Raw genomic sequence first — 14,200 nt, 5'->3', positions numbered from 1 at the left:
CATCCATCCATCCATCCATCCATCCATCCATCCATCCATCCATCCATCCATCCATCCATCCATCCATCCATTTTCTGTCACATGCTGTCATCTCCTCTATGGGCGAGAGGAGGGTTACACCCTGGACAGGTCTGTCTCAGGAATAAGTATGCAAAACTATGTTTTTTTTAACAAAACAATATTTTTGTTGAAAAAAAACTTTATGCTAAGCATGTGATTTTTATTAAGAATGCCCTGATACAACTTTTTCATAAATGATACAGTGCCAATATTGCAGCTTTAAGTATTTACCAAGACTGGTATTAACTGTATATGGGGGGTCAGCATGGATCAAATATACTTTTATAACTCATTTTGTAATGTAGAATGTTAGGAAAGAATCGACTAATTGAAATTACTTAACAGAAAACAACAGTAATGAATGACAGGAATGAGAACAACTGACCCATTTAGTATTAACCAATGGGTTAGCTAAACTTTACACATAATTGGATAGAAGTGGAGTTTCTATCCGCTCACTTATAATGAATTATTTTTTATTATCAATATTGGTTCAAGACATCTCTGATTTTATCCAAGCTAATGTTCTCATGAAAAGTAAGATTTGCTGTTTTTAGTGTGGATTTATACTTTCATTGCATCTGAAACTCAAATATTCACTCTGACGGCCTGGGTGCTACTCATATGTTCATCTGCCTGAATAGCTCAAGGAGAGCCAATGAAAGTGTTTAAAGGATTCCCACTTTCACAGCACTTCTCTCATGTACATTGGCAAATAAGAAGATAAACATGTTTAAAAATGCAATTTCTGCAACCATTACACGGATTAAAGGACAGTGTATCGGATTATTTTCAGTCTAACTTTCATAACTTTCAGTGTAACCAGTGTCAATGCTGAAATACACTGAAAGATAAAGGGATAATAAGCTCATAAAATATTAATATAGCCATCTTGATTTCACCATAGGGGGACAAATTTGAGTGTAGAAGCACACTACACTGATATTTGCTTGCGAAAACCATGCAAAAGAATCAGCAAATAAATGAAAGCCTTTTCCCTCCCATAACCAGGAGAATTGTGCTATATTAAAATGATACATAGAAAGAGCTTTGTACTCCTTTCCTATTTTTGGGGGGAATTATTTTTTTTAATTTAAAATCAACATTTTGTGAAGGTCTTCAGAATTTTAGCTTTGCTCGAAAACATTTAAAAGTTTCACTACTGAAGAGAATCGATATTGACCCAATACAATGTCAGCATGAATCACACTTACTCATTTTGTAACGTAGAATGTGAGAAAAGTATTCAAAATCCAGTTTAAAGCAGGTTAAAATCGATTAAAAAGTATTGTAGAACATCAAGAAAAAATTATCTCTGATATGCTCTTTATTTACGTTTTTCGTCACAAACTTCAAATGGTATGTGGTGAAACCATCAGTAAAAGTTAAAGCTCCCACAACATGTACAATCAAGAAACTGAGCGGAAAACCTCTATGAGGTAAACCTTTCAGAACGGTAAGAAGTACCGGAGGCTAAAGTCAACACATAGCAGGTTAGAAACACTTTAAAAATGCCATTTATATCTAAGAACCCTTCTGAAATTAATATAAATGTAACCCTGCGCCTATAATAAGGTGTTAAGTTAAATCTTCTTTGGCCATAACTTCAAAAATATTTCACATTTGCTTTATTTTTCTTTCTACATATTCAGTAAACATTTGCTCCTAAAAAAAAACAGAAAATGACATCTTCTAAAAACAGTAAAAAGGGACAGACAAAAACAAAAGCTTTCTGAAAAGTTTGAGCCTATCCTCCCTCCATTTATCATTAATAAATAAAAAAAATATACATATCTCCAAAATTATTTTGTCTTTCAGCAAGATTGTCTCAAAATAAATGTTCCATTGAATATTTATTGACATAGTAATATTTAATACTGTAACAAAAGTTGATGGTAAAGCAATACATCATCACGCTTGACACATAATAGCAGTCAGTCTAATTACTGCTGAATATGCTACATAATGTTCAGACTGTAAGTATTGCATTTCATACCAGGGATAATGTCAGAGATGTACGGAGGAAATAGAAACACATGGCAACATTCTCCTCATTATATAAAAATAAGAAATCTTTTTTTTTTTTTTTTATAGTTAATGCTATTGCATCATTACAGTACATGTAGATGCAGGCAGATTCTGTCTCAGATTTATTAAGCTGCCTATACCTCTATTTTCCTTCTATAAAGTCACCATTTCCAATCAATTGGCCAGGAGCTTTTTTTTTTTTATAGTAAACTTAGAGATATTCCAAGCAAACTCAAACAGATGAAACCATATGATGATGATGGGGGGATAACTGAGGTGGAGTGCCTTCAGAGATCAGTTTATAACAAATAAAGATGAAGCAGGCAGTTGATAATAAACTATTGGCTTTTAGACATTTTTCTCTTTAAAAAAAATCCCAATAACTGGTTTCCAGTCCTAAATGAGGAAAAAAGTGAGCTTTCCATTAACTTTGAGCCCCTGCAGAGTGGTAGGATGCAGCCTCTACACCACTTAACATTTTCTGATCTGCCTCGTATTGTATAATTAGCACCACGAAAACCTATGTACATGAGAACTATTGAATATGTTTTATGCTTACTCTGACACCAGTATATTTAATCACATTTGCAGTTTTGGAGGAAGTCAAAAAGGCATCTCCAGTATTTTTACACAGTCCTTATTCAAGATTAGAAAAAATAAAGTAAAAAAAAATACACAAGGTCTGCCCCTTATTCTGACCCCAGGAGCCAAGTCAGGGGAAATATGCATGGAGTTGGACCAGGGTTTCTGCAAGTTTAAGCAAAATCTATGACTTTTAAGGACTTTCTTTAACCATATGCATAACCAAATATAGAACCTACATTTATTTTGAAAATACCTTTATTATTTTCTTTAATTTTTATCTGAGATTTTCAACTGACTAGATATCTTAAAAAACAAACCACTTTAAAATCGAATTACAAATTTTACTTTTATCCCCTTTCTTGTTCAAATGTTGTCAGCTTTTTAAATGTAATATACCATTAAAATAAAGCTGTCAACATTTTTTAGCCATATTGAAATTCTTGTTTTTAGTTGTGGTACACATAGAATTTTAAAGTGCAAATACTAGTTAACGTAGTAAGAACATTTGGAATTTCTTGCCTAAACTTACAATAAGCCATTTTTGGAAGCAGGATTTCTTTGCAGCTTTGCAGGAAAAGCTGTCCTTTTTAAATAGCCCATTGCTTCAATTCATTATATGATTTGTAGTTTTGTAGCATTGTGACAACTCCTTAAATTCTTAGTCAGGGTAACAGTTAATGGAAGAATATGTTTCCATCATTAATCTCATAAAAATAAATACCAAAAAGAAGCTGGTCAAATCAATAAACAGATAAACATTCAAATTTAACACATAGCCAAATATAATTTCAGAATTAAATCTTTACAAACACTCTCTGTGTATTCAAGTCTTATCAACTCCTAAACAACGAATATTGAAGATTTTTATTGACTTCTTAGGATCTTGCAGAAACCCTTTAATGTTGCCAATGTTTTTGATAAGCAGATTTATTAGATGAAAATAAAGCCTCTTTTTTTAACAAACACAATCACATTTTTTTAACCAATTTTTGAGAACAAGAATAAATGTTATCCTTCAAACAAATACGTCTGCAAATAGGTTAAGGGATAATTCAGGACAAATGAGAAAACTCTGTGTGAAACTTTGACCTTTAAAATGAACCAGGTTACAAATACATCTGTTGACATTCACTCACTGGTGGCATTAAGGGGTCAGTAGCTTTAGGACAGACCTCACAAACAAAAACCACAACCTTTTAACATCATCGTTATAAACATAGAATAAATGTAAATTGAATAGTGCTTTATATTGTTTATAAAACATAAATACACATTGACAGAGGCAGTGACATCGTGCTTCATGTTTAGGGACAGGGCAGTACTTTATATTCATTTTTTTTGCTGCTATATAAAAATATGTATCTTTAAATACTATCTTTTGTACTTTTACCTTGTTCTTCATTGACAAAAATATCCCATTTATATTTGCAGACATTCATACATTACAATCATGGTACATAACACGTATACATATACATGTTACCGTTTAAATGTGTATGCATATAGATTGAGATTTCGATTTGTTTTCTTTTTTGTAGTGCACATATTATGCCTCTAAAGTTGCCAAATGAAAATATAATAATAAAAAAAAAAAACATAAAAAAAAAAAAAAATTGTTACAAGGAAACAGTAATAGTAACAGTTAGGAAGTCTCCCGAATAAATTGAACAAAACGGAATATTAAAATAATAACAATAAAAAATGGCAACAGTACAAGAGAAAGCAAGAAACAATGAGTCACATAAACAAACATTGAAATATAAAACAGTCTTCACTTAAACAATACAGGCAAAAAAAAACAAAAAACAAATTCACAGGCGAAAAAGAAGAAGGGGCGCTCACTCCACAACATTAGCCCATGTGTTCTCTCTCTCTTTCTTTTTTTTTTTCGGTTCCGGGTCCTGCTTTGTGCTCGGATCGACATTTCAACCTCAATAAAGAAAGAAATAAACGGGCTAGGTGCCTCAGAGTGGACCCACTCACAATAAACACCTCCCCTATCCCCTAAAACCTCAGCTCTGGACAGAGAGAACAGGGGACAGGAGGCAGAGACCACCAAGCCCAGTATTTAGAGGTTGTCTGAAAGAGTTATTTTTTTTTTTTTTATGATAAAAGTCCCTCCTCTTTGCGAAGGCATTGGTTCACATCTGATACAAGTCTGAGCTGCTGCAGATTTCAGTGACCTGATGGGAGTATCTGTGTGTCGCCATGGGTGTTGAGCTTCTGCGACGTGAAGCTGTTTTTTTTCCGGGGTCACATCTCCACAGAAATGCTTTCCTTCCTTTCTTTCTCTTGCATTATCCTATTTAGATCTGAAACGGATGAGATTTTCTCCATGTTTCTTTCCTCATTGCCTTCACTCTGTCCCTCAGTATATATTAGCTTTTTACTTTCCAGCACAGCAAATGAATTTCATCTTCATTGTGTGAATGACATGAAAAATGGCTCAGCAGAAGACAGTGGCATTTCATGTTGTGCCTCATGCATCCCTGTGCGTGTCAAATGTACGTATAGCTGCTGTTCCAAGTCAAAGGAATCTGAGCAATGAACTCCAAGGAGAGGTTTCTTCTGTTAGGACGTCCAGATCCTTGAATTACAGGGTTGTAAAAGTGGGGAATGTTAGTTGCGCCGGCATTTTCACTCAAGGTCCCAGGGGCTGGAGGGGTTCTCCGGGCTCTCAGTGGTTGAGGACTTCAAAGAGAGAGGGAGAAATAAAACAGACAGAAGAGGAGAAAAAAAAAACAGAGATGGGTAGAGATGGGTCGCATGGCAGGTAGGCAGACGGTGGAAGAAATTTTTTTTCTTTTTTTTTTTTTTTACATAAAGCACAAGATTTAAAAGAGGCTGTAATACTCAGATCCTCATCTTGCCAAGTCCAAGCAGCAAATGAAGAAGCATATAGAGCAGCCGAGCAAATGAAGGGTTACAAGTGAGCGAGCGAGCGGTCTGTCTTCCACAAGAAAAGACCCCGAACATATTGTCCTTGGTCCCTTATTTTCTGATTTGCACAAATACATTCAACAAAAAAGGAAGACGAGAAAAAAGATAATGGAAAAGAATGAAAGCAAGAGCACTAGCAGAAGGGCAACCGACAGAGGGAACAAGGTAGGGGCACTGGTGCTCGTTGGGGTGTAGCTTTAAGATGTGCTTTACTCAATGAGAGTATTTTAATTTTAAAAAAATTCATTGTGAATTAGTTCTTTAATTCAGAGCACTTTAGATTGGTAACATACAGTCCCTTGTAAAAGTTCTCTTACACCTCGAAACTTTTAGATCTTTGTCACGTTAAAACCAAGCAGCCATTTTTTTTTTTTTGGCGAAGACCAATAAACAAAACATTGATTCTGAAGCATAAAGCTGTCAAAGGGAAACCATAAAAGACCAAAAAATAAAATAATTTTCTCAGTGGGGCTAAAAATTAGTGCATATCAGTCTAATGTTATGCAGCAATCATCAGCTACTTCCTGGTGCTCTGTTACAATTTGACACATTCAAGGTTGTGGTTTAACATGACAAAATGTAGAATAGTTAAAGGGGTTTAAATACTTTTTCAAAGGCCTGCAGGTTTTTGTGACGCACTTTTTAAACTTGTCAGTCGTGCCCTGTTCAAAATATCCGACTAAATATAAAAATAACAACGTACTATTTGCTGTAGCTCAATGATGAAAGGTTCAATCTGAAGTGCATTTTTATTTTCTATGGCTCTTTATAGGAATGCATTTCTGGAAAAGTCACCCAATCAGGTTTCAAATGATTGGCATACTGTTTTTCCTCAATCTGGGAGACTGATGATTGTACTTGTGTCAGCCTCTGCATCCAATGAGCATGGGGTGTGTTAGTGGCAATTTGTGCATGCATATGTTTGTCGGTCAGTCAGAGCGCCAGCAGGGAAGGCGAGTTCAAGGAATCAGATGACTGCTCGCTACTGCTGTTCCGCTGGTTGGCACTGACCCCGCAGGCTCCCTCTGGGTAGGTGAACACAAATGAAGATGTGTATGAGGTGTTGTAACTGCCAATGGCAGCATCGTCATGGTTAACACCACCACCACTGTCACTGGCCATGAGGCATGGCCCACCAGGGGCTGGCTCAGCTGAGCCGTAGAAAGAACTAGAAAACTCTACCTCCTGCATCATGCCTGCTTGGGGGAGCTGTTGCTGGACTTGCGGCTGCTGCTGCACCGGAGGCTGGGGCTGTGTGTGGGTCGGGTGAGCCGTGTAGGCAGGAGGGAGATAGAAAGAGTCCTCCTTCACAGTCAAACCCACAATGGAGACTGGAGGTTGCAGGTTCTGAGGAGCGAGCTGGGACTGCACTTGAGTGAGCGTCGCTGAAGGCTGTTGAGCCGGATCTTGGTATGGAATCTTGCAGTTTGGCTGGTGGGCCACCAGTACAAACTCCAGACGCTCTTTCTCCTTCTGAAGCTCTGAGATCTCTGCCTCCAGCTCTGCCTTCTCCTCCTCTAGTACGTCAGTCTCCTGTGTGGAGTTACAGAGGGGAAGGGAACCACACAAAGGTGGGTGGAGTTGGGAGGAAAAAGAAGGATAAAGGTGAGCTACATGCAGTTTAAAAATATTTGTAATATGCATTTCTGCTTTACAGTTCTGGTTAGAGGTTTAAGTTGCCATAATACTTAGTTAATAAAATCCCTTTTCTTGAAATGTGGAATGGCCATAAAACCAAAAACTCTCATGAATTTAAACATTGAGTGTACACATGTAACTTTACAGCAGCTTTTCTCTCATCCAAAAAGAGTAAAAAACAAACATAAATTCTCAAATATATAACTTAATCCTCACAAATATTTTATTAAAAGTCCTTAATGGGGCCATAGAATTATTATATAAGGTATTTGGTGCTGGTCCTTAAGGTCTCTGAATAGGGTGTGTAACAATGGTGGGGCTGAAAATGGCATATTTGCTGTTCTATGAGTCCTAATGCAGGCCTGGTTAAAAGCTCTAGAATGAAATGGCAGGTTTTCTTCCTTTTATTGTATGCTCATGAATATTGAGTTGAGCTGTGCGCTGATTGATTGGTTAAAAACAAGTGAAGCTGCTGAGTAAAGACGCATCATAGCAACAAGCACTCAAAAACATCGTAATTGTTGATATGGTAGGGTGACCAGATGTCCCCTTTTTCCTGGACATGTCCTACTTTTCATACCTAAAAAAATTTCTGGGGGGAATTTCGACTACAGATACGCACCGGTTTCACAAGCAACCTCCTCCCCACACCCCGCTCTCTCTTGTTGTGCCAGTGCAATCGAAGTAGTTCGAATGAGCACATGGTGCACGAATTATAGTATTGCCTGCACGCTCCTTCTTGCATTAATAAAACACCACCTCGCACAGTCTAAAATCCGGAATAATTTATCCGTCTCGTGGGCATCCGTGAACAAATATCTATATCAAGAAGACTCCCGGAACTTCCGGGAGAGTTGGGATGTCCCGGCCCCCAGCCCCCCTCCCCCGGCTGAGGACGGGCAGCTCATGGCTCTCTGCTGTCCAGTCAGCGGCCCAGCAGTCGACACTTCATTCCCCCATTTGGGCCAGCAAACCAGTGGGCTGGTCTGTATGTCAATTTCGGTGCGTGACAAAAGTACAGGCCAGAACCAAATAAGGCAACATCCCCGAATTGACGTCAATTCTGTGCTTTGTTTGAATTCACCCGTTTTATGGTGGAAGTTTAGAATTGTGAGATTTGCAGAGAAAGGAAGTGTCAATGGGGTTTCAACTTCCCTGTATGTCCATTTCACCCACTGAACTATCGTTATTCATCTATGTCAATGTAAACTCGATTTTGCATTCTATGAACCCTTTAAGCAAGTTAAAGAGAACCGAGAGATTTCTGTAGCCATTGACTGGATTCTTATCAAAACCAGTTTGGGATTATTGTCCAGCTGAAACTCCAAACACAGGCAAGAGTGCAACCTTTTTGCGTCTGATGATGAAGAGTACAGTACACCAATACCTAGTGCAATGGGGGGTGAAGCGGCATGATGCTGCCACCTCCATACATCTCCATAGGTAAAAAACAAAACCTCTGCCTGGGTTTTTAGAAAAATCTTCTCACCTAATGCCCAAATGGCTCAGCTAAAATGGCATAGATGTATGCAAAAAATGTCTTCCTGTTTTTCCCCTCAGCTCTGATGCTCTTCTCCTTTACAGGTAATATGCCTTACAGTAAGTTCCTTAATTAGGCCTTAAATACAACAGGTACAATAGTCCTTCTTCAAACCTTAATGTCTTTTCCCGTAACAGCTAAACACAAATTACAATTATCCTATTCCCTCTGTACCGATGTAAACTATTATTAGCATACTTCACAATGCAATGGGAGTGTCTGTGTAATGATCATCATCACTCATTCTGGCTTCCAAAGCATGGCTGAACTCACCGACTGCAGTCTGTCTGTCAGTTCCCGTCTACGGTTTCTGCATTTGGCAGCAGCCAGCTTGTTTCTCTCACGACGAACCCGCCTCTTTTCCTCCTCCTCAGGTGTTAACTGTAATCAAAGAAATACATTTAGGTGCTAAAAGTTTTTGCTCATGCTTAAAAAATATGTGTATTGATATCAGGCACACTGAAATGGGAACACTGTATTTTCTCCTTTGAGAGATGTTTTGGAATAGGGATTTCTATCACATTATTCTCATTTACCATCTGACTGAAGAATAAATTGTTTTGATAACAGCAAGAACAACTAATTATAATTCCAGCTGACAATCAGCAAAACAATTTGGAGATTCTCTTTTTTTTATTGCATTGCTCTTTCTTTGTATGTTGCTACAAAGAGCCATCTGGATAAGTTGTAGCATTTCCACTCGCTAACCATAACCCACAAAGTCAACAAGAGTGCACAATAGCTGGATTTGATTTCCTTTGTTCTCATGTGAGGCGTTTACCTTCACCCAACAGACAAATCTTCTCAAGCACACAGACTTACTAACACACCAACATCTCCATCCTCACTCACAGACTCGTCTCGTGCACGGCGGCTGCGGGGCCTGGACTGCCGGATGGGGCCCGGCGCAGCTGGAGCTGGATTTTCTGAACTGGGAGGAGTGAAACAGGACCCAGAGGAGTAGCTGGGTCCCGGCATGTCGTACGGGTCCACCAGTGACACTGGCTGAGTCATGGTGGTAGTGCCAGTGGAGCTACTCTGCCCAGAGGCCTGGGAGGAGATAAGCGTCGGCTGCACCATCCACTGCAGGTCCTGACTGGTAGTTATGGCGGTGACGGTGGGCACAAATGAACTGGGCATCTCACCTCCAACACCGCTCCCTGGCCCGCTGCCCACAATGCTCAAGCCGGTGCCTGCTGACACACACTCCTAAACAAGAAATGTAAAGATTTTTAATATATGTATGCATGCAACTCTACAAGCCAAATTTAAACCATACATCTGCTTAATGAAGAACAGCCTATAACCTCTTTAGAAAATAGTAGAAGCAGAGAGTTCCTTAATCAAATTAGTTTCAATACAAGTTTCAAAGACAGGCAAAAGGGTTAGAGTTAGAGGTTCTATTTTTGAAATATCACAACATTATATATATAGACTGTATACGACTTTGCAAATTGGCTTATAATATAATAAATAACAGCTCAGGTAGAGAGTTTCCTTCAGGACAGTGAGAGGAACTGACTGGCTTAAGTGTTGTGTTAGATCTGTTATAGGGTCTTCCCAACCTTTCTATGCCAATTTAAACCGCAGTCCATGCAAACTGTACCAAAAGCAGAACATAGAAAGTGCTACACAGTTTAATGCTTTTAATCCTTAACTTGTTTTATTGCTTCAATCTAACAGATCTATTTAATAACTGCTTAGACTAAATTGTTGAGGCACTTAAGAAAACATTTTCTTATCATTTGCTTTTATAGTTTTACAATAAAATTGCTTGATTTTGACCAAAATAATTAACTAATCTTATTTTTTAAGTCTAAAAAAAATGTATTCAATAGGCCTATTAAATTAAAATATGTGGAAACACCTTCAACATCTCATCTCCAACGTTATTTAACTGCTCTTATAATTGGGTTCCTTAAAAGCTGACATGACAAACTGAATTTGACTGTAACTTATAAAAGGATCAGTTTCGAATTGCCAGAAAGCTGATTATATTTTCGTAAATTGCTGCAATATAAATTAATCCAATTAAAATTCTGTTTCAAATAACTGCATCTGACGGCTTTAAAGTGAAGAAAACTGGGTTGCAATGAACCGATTCTTGATGGGGAGGGAACTATACATGGGTGTAAAAACGCAGATGGTGAGATGTCTCGCTTGTCCTGTTTCCAGGTTTATTTTAGCGCCGCGGAGGAACAACTTCTGCCTTTTAATACTCGTCTGAAAGCGTGTAAAGACATTGGGAGAGGCGGATCAAAAAGCTGCAGACACCGACCAATCGTTCTTCTTCTTCAAACGTCTCCCTAACTCCTCCCCACCTCTCGTCAAACCCCTGGTGTTTCCCTTGGCAACGAGACGTGGCGCTCCAAAATAGAACACGCATTTACGTCACGGCGAGCGGAGAGCGGAGCTTACGTAGGGAGTTCCAGCTCTGCGGCGCCGCGTGCCGGTGACGGAGCACGCTGTCGGAGAGGAGAAGCGCCACAGCCGCAAAGAACAGATCACTGGGAAACTTGATCCACGCTTTTCACACGCAGCTAAATCCAGAGTTATACCGGCTCTATTAAAGATGAACTATTTGAATGTTTATAGTGCATAAAACAGTAAAAATAGAGCTAATATAGTCCGCTTGAACTAAAAAAATCACTGCAGAACTAAAACAATGAATGTTAATGAATAATAATAGCAAGCAGCATGCTTTCTTAACACCAACTTACCTGCGGAGCACTGGTGGTGGGCGGGCTCCCGAAGGAGTCCACGGAGGATAGATACTGGGACTCTATAGAGGGAGACGAGCTTCCACGGGATCCGCTGTCGGGGTCGCCGGGGAACCCTTGGTACATCTCCCCGGAGGGACTGAAAGAGAAGGCGGCACCTGCGATAACCAGAGAGCGCGCGGTGTCACCTGCAGCGGCAGGGCAGCAAGAAGGTTACTAAGGGAGGGTTACTGTTGGGAGAAAACAACCTATATTACTAGCAGGGAAGAGACAATCAAACTTAACTCTGTTTCTTTACAACTCCTCCTGTTAGATACCAATAAAAGCTGCTTTGCAGCAGCAGAAAGTTGTGCCTCTTACCTTTAATCTTTGTGTTGTTTCCCGGTGAAATGGTCTTAGTTTCTTTCCAAAACAGTTGCATGAAGAAACTTAATCCAGCTCCCCTCGCTGAGGGAGAAATCGCTCCAGTTTAAATTCTTGAGGAACTCCTGGTTTATATCGGTAAAGAAAAACTCCTCGCGCTCTGCTCTTCAAACAGCGACATGCGGTTATACATCCATGAAGCGTCCTTTAACAGTGAGGCTGTGGTGGACACCGGCCGGGTTTTTCACGGTGCGGCGTAGTAGATCTCTTACTCATGAATGAAAGCCATCCGCTAAAAAACTCTGTTTTCTATAACAACTAGTCCCGCCTCGGAGTTCCGCTGACGTACATGCCCATATTTGACTAGATGTTGTGTTTGGTATCCTTGGTGACGTTGAGGGATTCCCTCTTCCCACTGAATGGACCAGAAGCTTGCCGACGGATAATAATAGACTTTCTTTTCTTTTCGTTTTTTTTTTTTTTTTATATTATCACAGACCAAAAAAACAATTCTCATCGTCTGACAATGTCTGAGAGGAAATTTTAAGAAACACGAGTGTGATAAATATGGAAAGTTTCTATTTAGGACCATAAAATGCGTCCGAGGTAGGAACATCCATAAGTCATGGTTATGTTTAATACCTAAAGTATTTTACCTGTATTGGAAAAAGTTACATTAATTAATTCTAAATTTGGGTTACTGCATAACTAGATGCATACCAAGAAAACTACAAATATATTGACAGTCATTCAAAAAGTGGCTACTTCCATGATTTATTTGTGTAAAAGCAACCTATCATTGTTCTCCAGGAAGGAATCGCATCAGTCAGCGAGGGAAATCCGGCTTGAAAGTTTCTCAGAACACGCCCTTAGGGGTTATAATGACTAAAGAGGGAAACCTCCTTTTCATCTAAGCACTTGAACACTCCCTAAATCTGGAGTCAGGTATTATTCCATGAATGGACTAACCGCAATTTGAAAAATAACATTAAAACAGAGCCATGCATACAATGCAAGGGTGAGTTTAAACACCTTGAATCATATTAGTTTCTTTTATGCATTCAAAATACAATCAATCTAGTGTTACCCATGCAGACTTTGACCACATGTCTTTCCATAAAGAAGTAATTATATTAACATGTTATTATTTCTAGAGTTTCTTTTTTTTTTCAAAGAAAGTGACTGGAAATATAGGATTTATGTCATGTTTTTTTTTTTTTTTTAAACAAGAATAACACAGCTTAAGGCTTTTTTTCTGTTTTCTTTGTCCTCAGAAGTAGAATTTTACAACTTCCTGGTTGGAAATACAAGGATGTCCCCTGAAGTTTATTTTTGCCAGACTGAAGGCATAAAGATGCAGACTCACAACACCACTTCAATTTACAAACTCATTCATTTATTTGTTCTGTAAAGAAAATCTGTCTTTTTGTTCTGGTCCACAGCATTATGAACTGTTAAAAATGATTTAAAAAAAACTCTAAGTTTCTTTCAAAGTTAAGATAATGAACGTTTGGGTTACGATTAGATTTTAAGGTTATGGGATTCCTCAAGGTTCAGCGTCCTGCAACCTTTAGATGCATCTATGCTACAGAGAACTGGACTTCCTGCTGAAGGGGGTTCAGCCATCCGATTGAGGTGTGCATACAAGGACACATATGAAAGGTGCAGGACACAGGACCTAGAGGACCGTAAATGAGGAAGTCTGATATAGGGCATAAAAACAAGAATCTATAAAGTGCAAATGACTGAGAAATGTGTGTTGATACTCTTCAGAAAACCCCCTTATTATTTTGATACTTTTTTAAACATTAGGAAAGTTTATATATAAAGTATTCATTCGCACCTCTTGCGGTTTAAAATCATAAGGACACATAGTATTCCATAGATTAAATGTTCTGGGTGTTTGAATGCAAAAATTTAACTTTTCTTGCTATTGGCAGTGAAAGAAACACTAAAATATTCTAGTTTTCTGGAAAGTTAATCAGAAGTACAAATAATGTGTTTGTTGTAAAGTGTGGAAGGTGGTAAAACTTGGGCTACTCTACCTGTAAACCTTTTTTTTATGCTTGGTCCTGCTAAGGACAACACACCTGATCTTGGGTATTGCTGAGAGCATAATCATCATCCACAACCTTTTTCCTAAGAATAATCAGCCATGTGTAACAACTGACTGGACAGTGGGCAGCAGTGACGGAAATCTGAGCCTGTCACTGTAATCAGCACAGAAAGTGATTCATTGTGAAGCCTACATTCGGACACCAGAATGTGATGGGTGGGAGGCTGTCCTTTTTTTTTTTTTTTTTTTTTTTTTTTTTTTTTTTTTTTT

General features: G+C 38.5%; 1 protein-coding gene across 4 annotated transcripts; it reads right to left on the bottom strand.

Moving 5' to 3' along the window:
- Positions 1-6,365: 6,365 nt before the first annotated feature.
- Positions 6,366-12,164, bottom strand: fosb (FBJ murine osteosarcoma viral oncogene homolog B). Of its 4 annotated transcripts, XM_015370326.1 has the most exons (6): positions 11,872-12,164; positions 11,512-11,699; positions 9,614-10,000; positions 9,065-9,172; positions 6,796-7,146; positions 6,366-6,638 (listed from the first exon to the last, which is right to left on the bottom strand). In XM_015370326.1, exons 1-6 carry the CDS (start codon positions 11,930-11,932, stop codon positions 6,573-6,575), a joined length of 1,161 nt encoding a protein of 386 aa, XP_015225812.1. In that variant the 5' UTR covers positions 11,933-12,164; the 3' UTR covers positions 6,366-6,572. The 4 variants fall into 4 exon arrangements, with proteins under 4 accessions (XP_015225812.1, XP_015225811.1, XP_015225809.1 ...); XM_015370325.1 differs by having other exon boundaries at positions 6,366-7,146; positions 11,512-11,741; XM_015370323.1 differs by having other exon boundaries at positions 6,366-7,146.
- Between the last annotated feature and the right edge of the window lie 2,036 nt (positions 12,165-14,200).

The sequence above is a fragment of the Cyprinodon variegatus genome, unplaced genomic scaffold (genome assembly GCF_000732505.1).
Source record: "Cyprinodon variegatus isolate N-32 unplaced genomic scaffold, C_variegatus-1.0 Scaffold44, whole genome shotgun sequence".
In the NCBI taxonomy this organism is placed as follows: domain Eukaryota; kingdom Metazoa; phylum Chordata; class Actinopteri; order Cyprinodontiformes; family Cyprinodontidae; genus Cyprinodon; species Cyprinodon variegatus.
This window is presented reverse-complemented; position numbering and strand designations above follow the sequence as displayed.